Source organism: Botryllus schlosseri, chromosome 12 (assembly GCF_051294905.1).
Source record: "Botryllus schlosseri isolate E-star chromosome 12, Bs_hap1, whole genome shotgun sequence".
Lineage (NCBI taxonomy): Eukaryota > Metazoa > Chordata > Ascidiacea > Stolidobranchia > Styelidae > Botryllus > Botryllus schlosseri.
In genome coordinates this window covers 1409740-1424797 of record NC_137247.1, presented here as the reverse complement: position 1 = coordinate 1424797, position 15058 = coordinate 1409740, and the positions used below count along the sequence as shown (strand labels likewise).

At 40.0% G+C, this 15058-nt stretch overlaps 1 protein-coding gene and 1 long non-coding RNA gene across 2 annotated transcripts in view; one reads left to right on the top strand and one right to left on the bottom strand.

Annotated features, from left to right (window-relative positions):
- Window positions 1-15058, top strand: part of LOC145452915 (uncharacterized) — a 212329-nt gene that overhangs the window by 8258 nt on the left and 189013 nt on the right. The window lies entirely within an intron of this gene.
- Window positions 10754-15058, bottom strand: part of LOC145452903 (receptor-type tyrosine-protein phosphatase alpha-like) — an 85383-nt gene continuing 81078 nt past the window's right edge. The window contains exons 16-17 of the mRNA XM_080331037.1: window positions 14212-14600; window positions 10754-12940 (exon numbers count right to left, since the gene is read on the bottom strand). Coding sequence (XP_080187163.1) covers window positions 14526-14600 — 75 coding nt within the window. The 3' untranslated portion in view covers window positions 10754-12940; window positions 14212-14525. The remainder of the gene's footprint in view (window positions 12941-14211; window positions 14601-15058) is intronic.

Sequence of the window (15058 nt, the reverse complement as noted above, 5' to 3'; positions counted from 1 at the left end):
AAGATCAAGCTTTACGTGGAGATGGTCTTTCAGCTAGTGACGTATATCTCGCTCACCTCAATATCTATTCAGTAGTCGCTGAAAAGCGTTTCCAGGTATCGTGTACTGTACAGCTTATAGTTCAAAATAAAATAAAATTGATGATATAGTTTTTGTTGTAATTTTATTCATATAATATAATATTAATTCTTTTATGGCCACTATGCCCATCGCCTATGTTCGGTAGCACAGCGTTGTACTGATGTAACGTTTCAAAACGTGGTTGCCTATTTTATGTCGATATTGAATTCATGCTATGCCCGCGGCCGCTACTAAATTTTAAAAGTGGCCCGGGACTCGTTTTGACTTGGCGACCACCGGCTTCAATAGAAATTGTTAAGTTTATTTGTTCTTCATCGAAATCCTCAAATGTATGCATGTACGCATTATTTTCTTGCCATATTAAGATATTTGAAAGACGTGTAGGGCTATGTTTTTGTTACTTCAAAGTTCATAATAAATCAATATTAATTAGTTCGTTTGCTTCGTTTATCACGACATATAATGCTACACGGAATCTGCCATTCTCTCCTCTGTCGATCATGAAAGTGGCTCATAGTAGCATCAATAGGACTTTGCAGGTAATATGCTTTGTCCACATGTCGACGACAACTCACTTGTCAACTAGGATATTTGTTATTGCTGCCGAATCGACTTTGACAAGTGCGGCTTTGATCCCGTTGCAGTCATTTCTCGCCTTAAACCAATTTTTCGTTGCGTTGCGAAATATGAACTCGTATGGATATGAATAGACATGTTTATCTGTAAATAAGACATAACATGGTGTGAAACAAAGTCCTCATGCGCGTATCGCGAGCATGATGCGCAGTGCGCACTCCCGTTTGCGGAGCAATGTTAACTCCTTATTGGAACCTTGCTACGTTCTGATTTGATTTCGTCATGACTTTCAAATTTGGGGATCGCGATCCCGTGTGGTTCGCGTACCGAATTTCAGGGGTCGCATAGAGTATATCGATTTCACGCCAATTACACTAGACTACACTACACACCATATCAATTGCCAAATAACAACATCGGTTCCCAATCGGGTGATACTCTCCCCGTCACTAAAATATAATGACTTCAAGGTCGAATTTGATGAATATTAAATTTTCGTATTTGTGTACAACTAATCATACATTTCATACATTCGTACATACATGAATGTCATTTTCTGAAATTGTCTGCGTTCCATTTCGTGGCGACAGAGCAGGTGAAAAAGATATTCCAACGTTACTTACCTGTGGCGTGCTTAGATAAATTGCAAGCCACGATATCAAAACCAATGAAATTATTTCCATTGAATGTGTTGCCTGTATCGCACAACGATCGTCTAATTAACGAATTAAATTTATATCCCTAGATAGTGAACAGAGAGAAAAATATTGCAATGGATAAATTACATTTACACAGGTATTTCACTATTCAAGCAGCTATATAGATTCCGAATAGTTTGTTTGTACAGCTCAAAGCCCTGTTCTTAGGATAAATTATATACATCATTGGTACTAAATAATACCCACAAATATTACAGATTCATTCATTAATACGAAAGTTATGCCCGATAATGTATATTCGTGATAATTTCCACTGTTGTCAAATAAATAAAAGGTTCCCGACCGGAGAAATATCCGCCTTGCGCGGGTGAGATTCATGAATTCAGTTTCCGGGGACTCTGGTGTTATAATCCAAAAATGTTTATCATAAGGAGTGGCATACTCGACTAGGCGTCTAATTGAATCAATCAAGTAGGTCTAATCCAGGGATGTCAAACATACGGCTCACGGGCCGCATCCGGTCCGCCAGGTGATTTCATCTGGCCCGCAAAGCAATTCTGAGTGGATTGAAATATATGTGTATTATTCAGCACATTTCTAACAAATGTTGAGATTTTTAGTAAAAAAAATACTTTCAATAAATAGTCATTCAAAATAGCATATGTCGAGTATATATAGGCCACATTATAACCACCCGACTGCCGTGTTGTGGTTTCTAGTCATCATTAGGAGCAGGTCGCTGACATCGACACCCAATTCCGGGAAGGCACGAATGTGTGAATTCATTTCACTGGCCAAAAACCAGTTATTCACATAAGCGACAACGCTAAAAACCCTGATATGCAGATGCAGGTCACATGGAAAATATTATAGAGGTCTCCAGCCTCGAGAGAAACCCGAATCGCGATATAACAATATGAAGCAAATTCCAACGTCCCCGTTTATAGTTAATTCTTTAGCATTCGAAACGCATACGAAGGTTTCATGTCAATATATAACTAAAACGAAGTGAGCATAGTACTATGCCAACTTATATCATCGTTATCAGCTTATAACTGTATTTGGCCGCCCAACCATCTTATTATTGCGAATTTCACTGTTTGCGAATAAAAGGTGCAGCTATAGAATAGAACCCCTATGAACGGTAATATAATATAATATACTATTGTGTATATACGCTGGCTAATGAAGTATTCATATGAAAATAAGAGCATGGATTTTGCGGTATTTTGGGATTGAGAAATTTTGGTGCGGCCCGCGAGCGATCTGAAGTGTTGAATCCGGCACGCGACGTCATTTGAGTTTGACACCCCTGGTCGATTTCGCTCAGCCCAAATCATATATAAAAGCCGAAATCTTCCGTATAGGACAACTATAATAGCTGGATTTCGCTAATCAATTCACGGATCTAGTCTAAATAATATATAAACCAGACCTGGGCAAAGTACAGCCCGCAGAGATATTCAGATGGTCCCACGAAAGGTTGCTTGGAATTCAAAACATGAAACTTAATTTTTAATGTTATTACGTGGACTAAAGCCATAGGCTGTATGAACTGAAACTAAATTCGTTTACTTCCAAGCCTGTTCAATAATATGGCGCGATTACAAAGTCTACGTTTTTTGCATGCGTAATCCAGATTCAAAATAAAGTTAATGTAGCAAATTTTGACGTAAGACTAAAAGTAGCAAGAAGCCACTAAACCAGGGGTGGGCAATTATTTTCCCCCGCGGGCCAAATGAGAAGCAGAAATATGTTGGCGGGCTGAGTAAGAAATTTTAGAATATCATGCGTATTGATTTTATCTCTACATTGGAATCAGTGAATTGCACGTATTGGTGCTCAGTGGATGTGTTGATATTAGGGAATGACAAAGTGAAGGTTAATTACCCCAAAAATATATATTTTCCGTCACTTTTTGAAACAATGTAAAACATGATACATTGTGAACTCTCTTTAAACCCCTATCCGCGTTTTTCTATCAATAAATTAATATGTATTTGGAATGGCCGGAACAACCCGTCGTCATCCCCCGCCAAACGTTGGTCTTGGGCCCGCATAGAGTTCTAAACCAAGCTCCAGGTGGCTTCGCCCCCAGACCAGCCGCCATCGAGATGCACGATGCACGAGATGTCTTGTATACACTTATGAGCAACGTTTATGCCCTAATTGCGCGAAGCGCGGAATTTTTTCATGATTCATGATTCAATCGGTCAATAATATTGGTAAATATATTGGTTAGGGTTGTTCAGAATTGACCGACTTTCAAAAAGTCCTGGTTTTCAGTCCGATTCCCATGCCTTTTACCTTAAAAACATATTCTGGCTACTATTTTTTGTAACTCGTTCCCTGCATCCGTGTGCACATTGAGCTGGAAGAATAGCAGCTGAAAATAGGGGATTCCCCTAAAATCTGAGTGTCACGATTTTACCTAGCCTAGTTAAAGTGACATATAACATGGATTTATGCAGCTGTTGCGGTTTGGAGTGCTACAAAACCCCACTATATAAGGCATTCCTAGTTTAGGATATCATTTCCATGTCCCACACTGCCTTAGAACTGCTCAAAATTACCTAAAACTGATAGTCAATTTGTTGGATCACATATCCTACACCCCTCAAACCTACCCGGCACTGTTCATCAATTTCCTGGATCCCCATGTGCAAGAATACAACTGTAAATGTAACATCCACTCGCAGCCACATAATAAACATCACAGAAAACGAAAAAATAAGGCAAAGAAAGAGATCAACTTGGCAAAATATTACATAAATCAGGTGGATGAAATGGTTGATTTCGAGAAATCTGCATATCTGTTCCGGTGATCTTCCACAGCTTGTAGGAGGCTCGCTCGCTGTTTTTTGTCATCCGTTATGAACGCAGCATAGTCGGTATTCAATTTTACCATATGCTCTGCTGCATCATTAAAGTGCAACAGGAAAAGCACAGGCTGATGCATCATTTGAACTGCTGGAACTTTGGAATTTAACAAAATCTGTTAGAGCTCTTGTGTTTGACACAACATCCTCAAACACTGGTAAAAACAAAGGTGCGGTTCCGTTACTTGAAGAATTGATTAACAGGAAAGTTTTCTACAATGCCTGTAACCATCATATTTATGAACTGGTCATTCGAGAGGTTTGGAAGTGTTTGTTTGGATCGACAACCACAGACCCTGAAAACACGGATTTTAATACCTTCAAGAAGAAGTGGAAACATATTGATAAATCAAGAAGCTATAAAACGCTGAAGTTTATTGAAGGCAGCTGGTTGGCGATGAAAGCTGATGAAGCAAAGCAAGAAATAATTCCACTGATGAAACCCAATGATGGAAAGCAGAAAGAAGTCTTGATAAGAGATGACTACAGAGAATGCTCAACAGGCACCTTGGCGATTTGGGATGACAAATATGTTGATCATCGTTTTCGCAAGCCTGGTGCTACTCATAGCGCTAGATAGATGAGTCAAGTCCTGTACTGTCAAAAAATGTTCATGTGGAGTGAGCAAATGTACTATTCTGAAGAGTTCATTGGAAAGTTGGAACGAATCAATACATTCATTGCTTTGTTTTATGTTCCAGCTTGGTTGAAAACTGGTATTGCATGTGACGCACCTTGGAATGATCTCAAATTCCTTCATGACGTGAAAAACTTTTCATTATGCGATCTCACTGTTGCTGATGTGGCATACAAGAAATTGCGAAAACATCATTGGTATCTAACTGAGGAAATGGTGGTATTTACCACGTTCTCGGCTAATCCAAAGATTCCTGACAAACTGAAGGAAGCGATGGCTGCTAAATTGCTGAAAATGCCAATCCCTGAAAAATTTCGCAGAAGTAGCCTATGCCTCTCAGTCTGATCTCTGACTCTGTCTCTGAGTCACTGAGCATGGTCGATTTGATTGGGCCAGAATCGTGGTTTCTATTTCATGCTATACCTGTGGAACATGATTGGTTGAGTCTTCCAGTTTCGGAATGGCATACTGATCCGGATTTCGTGACTGCTCAAGAATTTGTGAATACTGTTGAAGTAGTTAATGATGCAGCAGAGCGTATGATAAAATTGAATACCGACTATGCTGCATTCATGACGGATGAAAAAAATCAGCGAGAGAGCCTCCTACAAGCTGTGGAAGATCACCGGAACAGATATGCAGATTTCTCGAAATCAACCATTTCATCCACCTGATTTATGTAATATGTTGCCAAGTTGATTTCTTTCTTTGCCTTTTTTTTTCGTTTCCTGTGATGTTTATTATGTGGCTGTGAGTGGATGTTACATTTACAGTTGTATTCTTGCACATGGGGATCCAGGAGATTGATGAACAGTGCCGGGTAGGTTTGAGGGGTGTAGGATATGTGATCCAACAAAATGACTATCAGTTTTAGGTAGTTTTGAGCAGTTCTAAGGCAGTGTGGGACATGGAAATGATATCCTGAACTAGGAATGCCTTATATAGTGGGGTTTTGTAGCACTCCAAACCGCAACAGCTGCATAAATCCATGTTATATGTCACTTAAAGTAGGCTAGGTAAAATCGTGACACTCAGATTTTAGGGGAATCCCCTATTTTCAGCTGCTATTCTTCCAGCTCAATGTGCACACGGATGCAGGGGACGAGTTACAAAAAAAAGTAGCCAGAATATGTTTTTAAGGTATAAGGCATGGGAATCGGACTGAAAACCTGGACTTTTTGAAAGTCGGTCAATTCTGAACAACCCTAATATTGGTGTATTTTTTACACCTCTCTCAGCCCACGTAGTGGCCTAATACTCAGTTTTGCCGCTAGAACTGAGTGAGGTACTGTCTTGGAAATATTCGGGCGGGTCCGTTGATGTAATTCATGCTTCGTTACATGTTGTTATTTCGTGACCTCCCGTCTGCTATGTGAAAAGATATTGAAATCGCCAGAACGTAACAAACTAAAAAGGCGCACCCGATTCCCGATTGGTATTTCTTCACTGGCAAATATTGCCTATGAACAATTGGACTTCGTGGTTTTCGGTCAACATAAGGGCATTGCTTTTCGGCCAAGGTTTTCTCGCTGTCGAGTTTTTTTTTTCCTTTACTTGTTTAATTTGATCAACAGTTGCAATTGTAGTGCCTTCTCGGATATGCCGTATTTTCCTAAAGTTCATTTATCTTGGTGCGTCATGGCGCGGTAGTGGCCAACGCCGAAATGCCCAATTCTAAAAACCATAGGTCTCTAAATCGCGCGGAGCGCGAGAAAAATTTGAATGAAGTTGCATAAATTTTCAAAAATATAACCTCTAATTTATGTTCATTCACGAAATAATAATTGGCGCCGGTCGAGCTCGCCACCAAATTGAAGGGTTTGGGATGCGGGAGGTACAGTCCTGAGGATAATATATAGCTTATTTTATTGGTAGCTGGTTTCCAAGAAGTGTGCAGCTTGCCGAAATGGCGTCGTTGTTTCGCGAAGGTTGTAGTTATTAGCTATCTTTGAATTTCAACACATCACGTAACAATTTGAAACACAGATCGTGTAATGCGTAATGTGACAATGGAAACAAAGAAGGTTTGGTGACTTCTTGTGACTTCAATTCCAACGGCATAATTTGCTACAATGACTTTACTTTGAATCTGGATTAGGCATGTGACGTACGTATAGGGTGCGTGATCACGGTATGTTAATGAACAGGCTTGATAGTAAACGAATTACCGGTTAAATTTATACATCCTATGGTTTTAGTCCACGCAGCAACATTAAAAATTAGGTTTGATATATCAAATTTCAAGCAACCTTTCGCGGGCCGCACAGAATCGCTCGGCGGGCCGCATTTGGCCCGCGGGCCGCACTTTGCCCAGGCCTGCACTAAACCTTCTTTGTTGCCATTGTCAAATTACGCATTACACGGCCTGTGCTTCTAATTGTTACGTTTCTATATCCCTAATTCGTAAAACAAATCAATCAGTGTACACCAGTGGTTCTCAACCTTTTCCTCCAGCGCCCCCTTTCAAAAATTATCTTGCTCTAGCGCCCCCCCCCCTCTCCCCATATATTGTTATCCTTTTTCAGGTTTTTGAAAATGTCCTGCGAGGAAGCCTAAATGTCCTCCTTTTTGGCAATTCGTCCTCCTCTACAGCTTTTAGAGCTAATATGGTGGTTAGTTTCGAGTGAAAATGGGCGGAAATAACGCTAAACAGGAAATCGTGGTTCGAACGTAAGCGACGATTTTTTTATTCAACCAACGGAAAATCTAGAAAACTGTATTCCGGGAGTTGAGCCTGAAAGTTAACCCTTTTTTTTAGTCAACCAACCACAGTTTTGTGGTGAATTTACCATTTTTTCCGGATTTTACTCCAGTATTGCAAGTCTGAAAATTTCGAAAAAGTGCCCTCCTTTCCCGATTCCAAAATATGGTGACACTACGTAACAGCACTTCGTCTACCCCCTAAAAAAATATTGTCTTGGGATCCCGTAGCGTGATATACAAAATTTCTTGGGGCTTCGCCCCCAAGAACCCCTTCGCGTAATTTCGATGTTCAGCAAAGTTTGTGGGACCTGGTCGCCCAAGTCGTCAAAACTTTGTATAATGCATGAAAGAATAGGTGGTAGTTGGAAATATCAATGTCGCTATAAATTTTTTATCCTCTCGTGGGGAAGTCAAAACATTATGTGTAATTTATGTTCATTCATCAATATCATTTAAGGCACCCCTCGTGCTCGTCCCTCGATTGGAGGTTTGGGTTGCAGCAGTTTTGGGCCTGGTAAGACGGCCAGTCGGGCCAGTCGGTCTATTTGAGACTTTAGTATAGGAAATATTTCGCGATTTATTCGCGTCCGAGGACCATTCGACTATAACAAACCATATAATAATTGTATGTGGTATATTTAGGGTCAAATCAAGGTTGTTATAACAAAAACTGGATACCGTCTCATACCCTGTGGTTAGAAGCAGATGTACACACCACGAATTTACATCTGCATTTGGCAATACGGGGAAATTAATGGTAGTGGATTTTATTTTGTTTTAGTGCTTTGTGTGACGAAGCAAGTCAATTGAGAATGGAATGCATCTATCTGCTCACATTGAATCTAGTACCGTACCCAGTTATTAATTTTAACATGAATGTTGTTGACCTATTCCAAACAAAGCAACTCATATTATATAATGCTCATGTGCGGTTGTGGACCACAACACTAAATAGTTTCATCCTTTCTGATACGGTGAAGAAATATTCTGACGATTTCATTTTGTAGCTCTCAAATGTAAGTATATTTAGTTATTCCTTTCGTGCACAACGTTTCAAAGCATATTTCATGTACAAGTGGCTCTCACTCTCAAATGTGACATCCATTGCCTCCTTCGATATCCACACGCAGTGCGCTGCAGGATATAATACCTAGTTCGAAACATTTTGTTAAAAATAACCCTAGCAAGCGTGACGGTAGTGTTTTAATGGGAAATTAGCGATCTAAAAGTACGCACAATCTATTTTACATGAAATATAATAATCAATACTACATTTATGAAAACATATGTAGCAAACGTCGAGCGTGGCGCGACCAAAAATTTCGAGATTTGACATGTTTCGTGGAATGTTAATCTGCTCTGAATACTCAATACGGATATGTCCTACTACTACATCATCTATTGCGAAGCCATTTTCCTTCAGCGCCCCCGTATCTTCCCCTTGAGCCCAGCGCCCCCACATATCGCCCCCTGAGCGTTTCCGCCCCCTTCGAAGGTTAGGAACCACTGGTGTACACACTGTACATTACTCATAGTAATCATCTCCCATAAAAGGTGAAAAAACATGTCAAATAAAGAAGACATACACTCGGTCAAGGGAAGGCGAATTCGCTCAACAACAAGGCTATTTCACAATAAGCTGCACGCTGCTTGGAAGGCCGCGATCAAGACCCACGGACGGGCTGGCTGTATGGACTGCCAAAGGCGACGAAGGGCCGTGAGGCCTTCAGCGTCAGTCGCCACCCGCTAGAGTGTTTGGCGCAGACTAATCAGACTATGTAAGACAGACAATCGTACGTGAACGGAATATTGCGCCTGAGAAAGATGAAATAACAATATATGCAAATTATACTAGTAAAAAGGGCTCATCTATAATAATTTCCTTGACTGGGTGACTATGTAAAGTAGCCTACATAGAAGCATATATAATAAAATCGTTTATTGTAACATATTTATCATATGCACAGAGGAAGTCGGTATTCAGCAGCAGTACGTTTCCAGTAGATATTTACTATACTCAATTTCAAATTGCCATGTCGGTATGGGTATCGGGCCTGCGCAGGCGGTTATTCCAGGCCTCCGCACCGTAAAAATGGAACCTATCGCGGGATGAAGATCGAGACAAGTGCGGTAGCGAAATTGGATTTCTCGATACCTGTCCATAGTTAGAGAACCATGAGTTTCTGCGAAAGTGATAAATTGGGGATTGACGTTTTACTTGTTTCTGTGTTAGATATGGTGTGCATCATTTTTGCCGTTTCATTCTGAATCAGCTCGTCAGCTCTCAGTATACCATTGTTCTGGTATTCAGGCAGAATTCGTCACCTAATTGATAATTTACTGGTTGTGGAGCATTTTGATTTGTTTCTGGTTAGTTACATTTGCAAGTCCCCATATACTCATTGCATATTGAGGCTGAGAGCATAAAACAGCAAAATACTCTGTACTCAATACTCGACATCAACTTTTCAATCGCTGTAGCATGCCTTTCACCATGACAATATTGAGGTGATTGGGTCGACCGATCTTTTTATGTTATTTCGATTGATAATTCTGGAATAAAGTAAAGGCGAGCGTGTTCGACGTTAACGTAATCACGGTCAATATATCTCGAACTGGCAACTGCCTTAACGCGAATCCCCCATTCATGCAAACTACTAGCCTTCAACTTTTAGATTATATATTTTTGCATAAGAGCCCTAAACTTCCTCGATGTAATCATTATTATTAACTGTACACCATCAGGATCTAACTCAATTGTGTGACACACTGTGGTCAACCATTAAACTATATATATTCCGTGCTATGATTTATATTTCCTATTTCGCTTGTCTATGTGTAATGCAGGTATATGAATGGAGTAATTTTCTAAACCAACACTATCACCACACAAGGAATCGTTCCGTCGATAGTGATTAATACTTTCTTGTTGACAGGGAGGTGCTATAGAAGAATATGAGTAAAAAAACAAATCATCCTTTTACGCGCACGTCATTGCAACTTTCCAACTGTCACAAGGAGTACAGGTTATCGCTATAGTAGGAATATAAGACTGCATGGAAACTGCGGGATTCTAATATTAATTATCAGCAGGGATCCAACGGGATATTTCGTAAAAACCTGGATGTGGCTGCTGAAAACACAGATCCTATGTTTCACCCAAATTTCTATGAGATTGCCGTTAAACTAAATAATGGCAGTCTACACCGCGAAGTTACTTTGTTAACAATTCATCCGCTAATGTTTTTTGGTTTTCGGTTGGACAAATCAATGAATATTTCTCTCTATCTCGATTACAGTCATATCAATGTCGACTCAAATGTTAGCTCTTTTTATTGAAATTTTGATAGCTCATACTTTACAATATACATAGTGTTAGGTTCACACAGCAAATCCAACCAAATAATGATGTTATCATTCTGACTCATTACATGAAACAATCGGTGTGTAGCGCCCACGACATAACCTTACTGTGAATGTTCGCTACAATACCACTCCACAATCTTAACGGGGATTTCCCGGTATTGTCAGTAACTTGATGACATGAAAGTAGCTTTCAATCGAATAATCCTGGGACAATAATTGATATCAGAGATAAAACTGCCTGATTATAAAATTTAGTGTAAATTCAAATGTACCGATAACCAATCACTTTAACTGACTTGCCCTGGTACGCAAACTGTGTCGGAATGGCCGTGTTGTAAGTAAATACTCCGATATAAATACTCACAATATGATATATTAGTGCGGGCGTTCTGAACTGGTGTTCCATGGAACATTATGCGTTCCATGAGCCAGTGATTGGGGCTCCGTTGATATCAAGACGTTCACTCACTCATACGTATGATTTGTGATGATACGACCGTCGTGGCCATCATTAGTTGCCGACAATTAGGCGCGATCAGTAGTCGAATTTGTACTGCCGTGGGAGTACGTGGTCTGTGGTGGCGTAAGCAAGAAAGGTTGGGATTCTTCATCCAAACCCCATCCTTCTGAAATGCTATATTCTGCCATATTTATGAGCTCAATTGTAATTAAGCAACTGGTGTCACTCTGTTGCGTTTCGCTCGAACGCTATGATGACACGTTACTAGGTGAAGCCTCATATTTCTGTACTGTTTTGAATGGAAATGGGAATGTTTTCGTACTGTATGAAACTTTATGTTCTTTGTTTCGTTCTTTTAACACACTGCAGATTTTTGTTTTTATGACTCAGCGAAGATGTGTTCTCCGAACGCTTTCAGATGTGCGAAAATCTTCCGCAAGCATAGATAATAAGCTAGTCATGGTGAGCGGAAACATTCGATCATCAACAACGTGTAAGATGAAGCACATCACACCAACACAGTCTGAAAGAATGAACGTCATATATGATAAAAATGTCAATAATCTAAGAAGCGAAAGTCGAAAGAAGGGAAATAGGTGAAGCGTTTGAAAGAAAAATTTATTTATTTTTGTATTTATATTCAGCAACACACACAGGATACGAGAAAATGAAATAACAGCCTGACACATTGGTTCTCAACCGCCGCTGCGGATCGGTGTCACTCTGTTGCAATTTCCCTGCGGGTCCGCTAGAGATATTAGAAGTTTATATTTCGATTCCAGAATGCCCAGAGTAGGGCGCATGTCCAATAATTAGAGAAATAAAACATCGACTTTCAAACGTATTCGGAATTTTTCAACGTATTTAATTGTATGTAGTGGCAAATGAGAGCTCATGATCTAATTTGGGCGTGCGTCACAATGGTGCATGTGCTATATAAGAAAATTGTTTAAAAGTATCCTACAACTCGTTTCAGACAAGTTAAATGCGTAAGCTACTGAGACTTATAAACAAACTTCGTCAAGTTTCGACAGTGCAATTAAGCGACACTTGACAATATATTATAGGTTATAGAAAATAGCAGACTCGCTTTCCTTTCAAGGATGCCAAGCAATCACAATCAGCGGGCTTCGTTTTGCATAAACTTCAAGAGAACTACATTTAAATATCTAGTATCAAAATGACACCATTGAATGAAATAACCAGTATTACATTCAAGTTGCAGGCATTTGTCGTAATTAAAGTCAGAGTCAATTTTGGTTTTTGAAGGTTAGGTTCACCAGTCCGTAACGTTCGTTTTGAAGTTTTGTCGGTCCGCTAGGTCAAAAAGGTTGAGAACCACTGAACCGCTTCCTAACATATGTGGGCTACACCTAAACATCTTAACCCAACTGAATAGATCCCAGTTTAGGGTGCACTGCAGTAATTCGTCGATCATGATTCGAAATAGGAAATGAGCTAGTTCGCAAATGTCAATATAGTTCGTAATAATTCATGCGTACAGCAATGATTTATATCGTATAGCTGAGGAGTCGATTATTAGTATCAGTAGAGATTTAGATGTAGTCGATATGATTATCTAGAACAGGGGTCACCAACCTGGTGCCCGCGGGCCCCAGGTAGCCCGCGAGGACCAGATGAGTAGCCCGCGTGCCTGTTCTAAAAATATATCGAATAGCAGCATTTGCCAATATTCGTCAGATTATTACCAGTGAGCTTTTAAATATATAAATTGAGTGATTTACCTATTCTTGTTTAAATCACACTATAACACGTGACTTAGAAGTGACAATTCATGTATATATAAACACTTAACATGATGATATCAAATATCCTAAATTAAAATTAGTAATATACCAACATGTAATGGAATAACAAGATATCGAAGACGTAAAATACGGCGTACTGCCCATTCAAGCGATATGGCGGCATGCCATCCACGGTCTTCTTGAAATGGTGGGGGGTTCCGTTATGGTAGCTCGACGTCCAAGACAATACCAAAGTAGTAAACAACATTACTATCCGGTTGCAGATAGCGGTGAAGGACTAGCAGATGCATTATGCCCATTACGTATTGCATCTTTTGACTCAGCTTGTCTCTCTTACACTCAGCTAAGTTTATACTGCCATTTTTTTAACTTTCTGTAATCGATGCTGCTGTCAGGTATAATGAAATCTGTCATGTGTGGATGCTGAACAGTTAGAGATTCAAATTTTACCACTGCAAAGTCCCCTTGCAAAGCCCTCAAGGCTGCAGCAAACTTTTGGTGCCTTGTTTTGGTGCCTTTTGGTGCCTACGAAAAAGTACAGTGGTGAATGCGCAGCAGCTATGAAGGTTGCAAACGCGTTTGGTTCAACCTATCGTTGTGAATCAGCTTTTCCAGACACGACCGTCATCAAAAAACAAACTCAGAACACGCCTCATAAATGCACACCTGGAACACACACTCAGAGTTGCAGTGTCAAGTTTCATACAAGAGTACAGCGCACTAGTTGATAGCAATGCAATGCCAGGCCTCCCACTGACTGGTATAGAAACAGATAACACGATGTCCAGTACAACCCGTGTGACATGATTTCTTTGAGCTGAGAGTTGTTGTATAATTTATATAAACATGGTGCGAAATAATTCGTGATTTCTTCAAAAGTGTTAGTGGCTAGCTAGTTGAAATGAGATATGTTGATTTAAAAGACTCTCTTAGAAGTCTTACCGCTACACGAATCCTGCCCAGTGCTATGAATATCAAAGCGTAAATTCCGTCCGGTACGGGTAAACAGCGGGAATAAATGGTAGCCCGTCGCTTCAATCAGTACCCTAAAGTAGCCCTTGGTTGCGAAAAGGTTGGTGACCCCTGATCTAGAATAACAGAAACTGTATTCACAGAAAGGGGGATGAACCATGACGGTTAGTTGTAATATGATCTTGCAGAGTAAAGTGTCTTCCACACAACTTCACAACCGCAACAATATGTAGTGTCTGTAAAAGGCTAAAAGCGGTTACAACCATAAACGATGTCATCCGGTATCAGTGCTAATTCTGGGAAACTTCGTTATAGGTTATGGCCAGTCTTTTTCCGCGGCAATCCGTCTCCACATACACTGGTCTACTTGCATATATCAAAAATAAATAAAATGAGCCAAATTATCCTCTCATTCTGGCATCATCACGCGAAGTTTGAATACGCATCAAACTTGTGGAGATATCCCATGACTGCCTCATAGCAAAGTTCGTATTGTTCCTGCAAATAACCAACAGTCTCAAATATCTGTACTAAACAACAGGAATTATTGTTGAGCAAAATCGATGGAATTGGACACACAGGCCTACGAACACGATATTGAATGCGTGTGACTATAACTACAGTCCAGAAAAGATGCCGACGGTCGTCATACATACATCGAACTTACACCACTGGAAGTAAACCACATAGCGATGACTGTCGCTTTTAACAACAATTGACGCTTTACTGGTTATGTCAATGACGAATCGTAAATCAATGGAAGAATCTATGTTATCTGTATAACAATCACAAACGTCGGAGTTTGATGCATGGCCATAAAATTGTAAAATATAGCGAAAACCAAATAATTTATTCTTATTTATCGTTGGTCCGAAATTAAAAGTCATTTTCGGACCCATGCATAGCGCTACCGCTATGGAAATACAACATCGATATCTCTCATAGGATCTTAACCA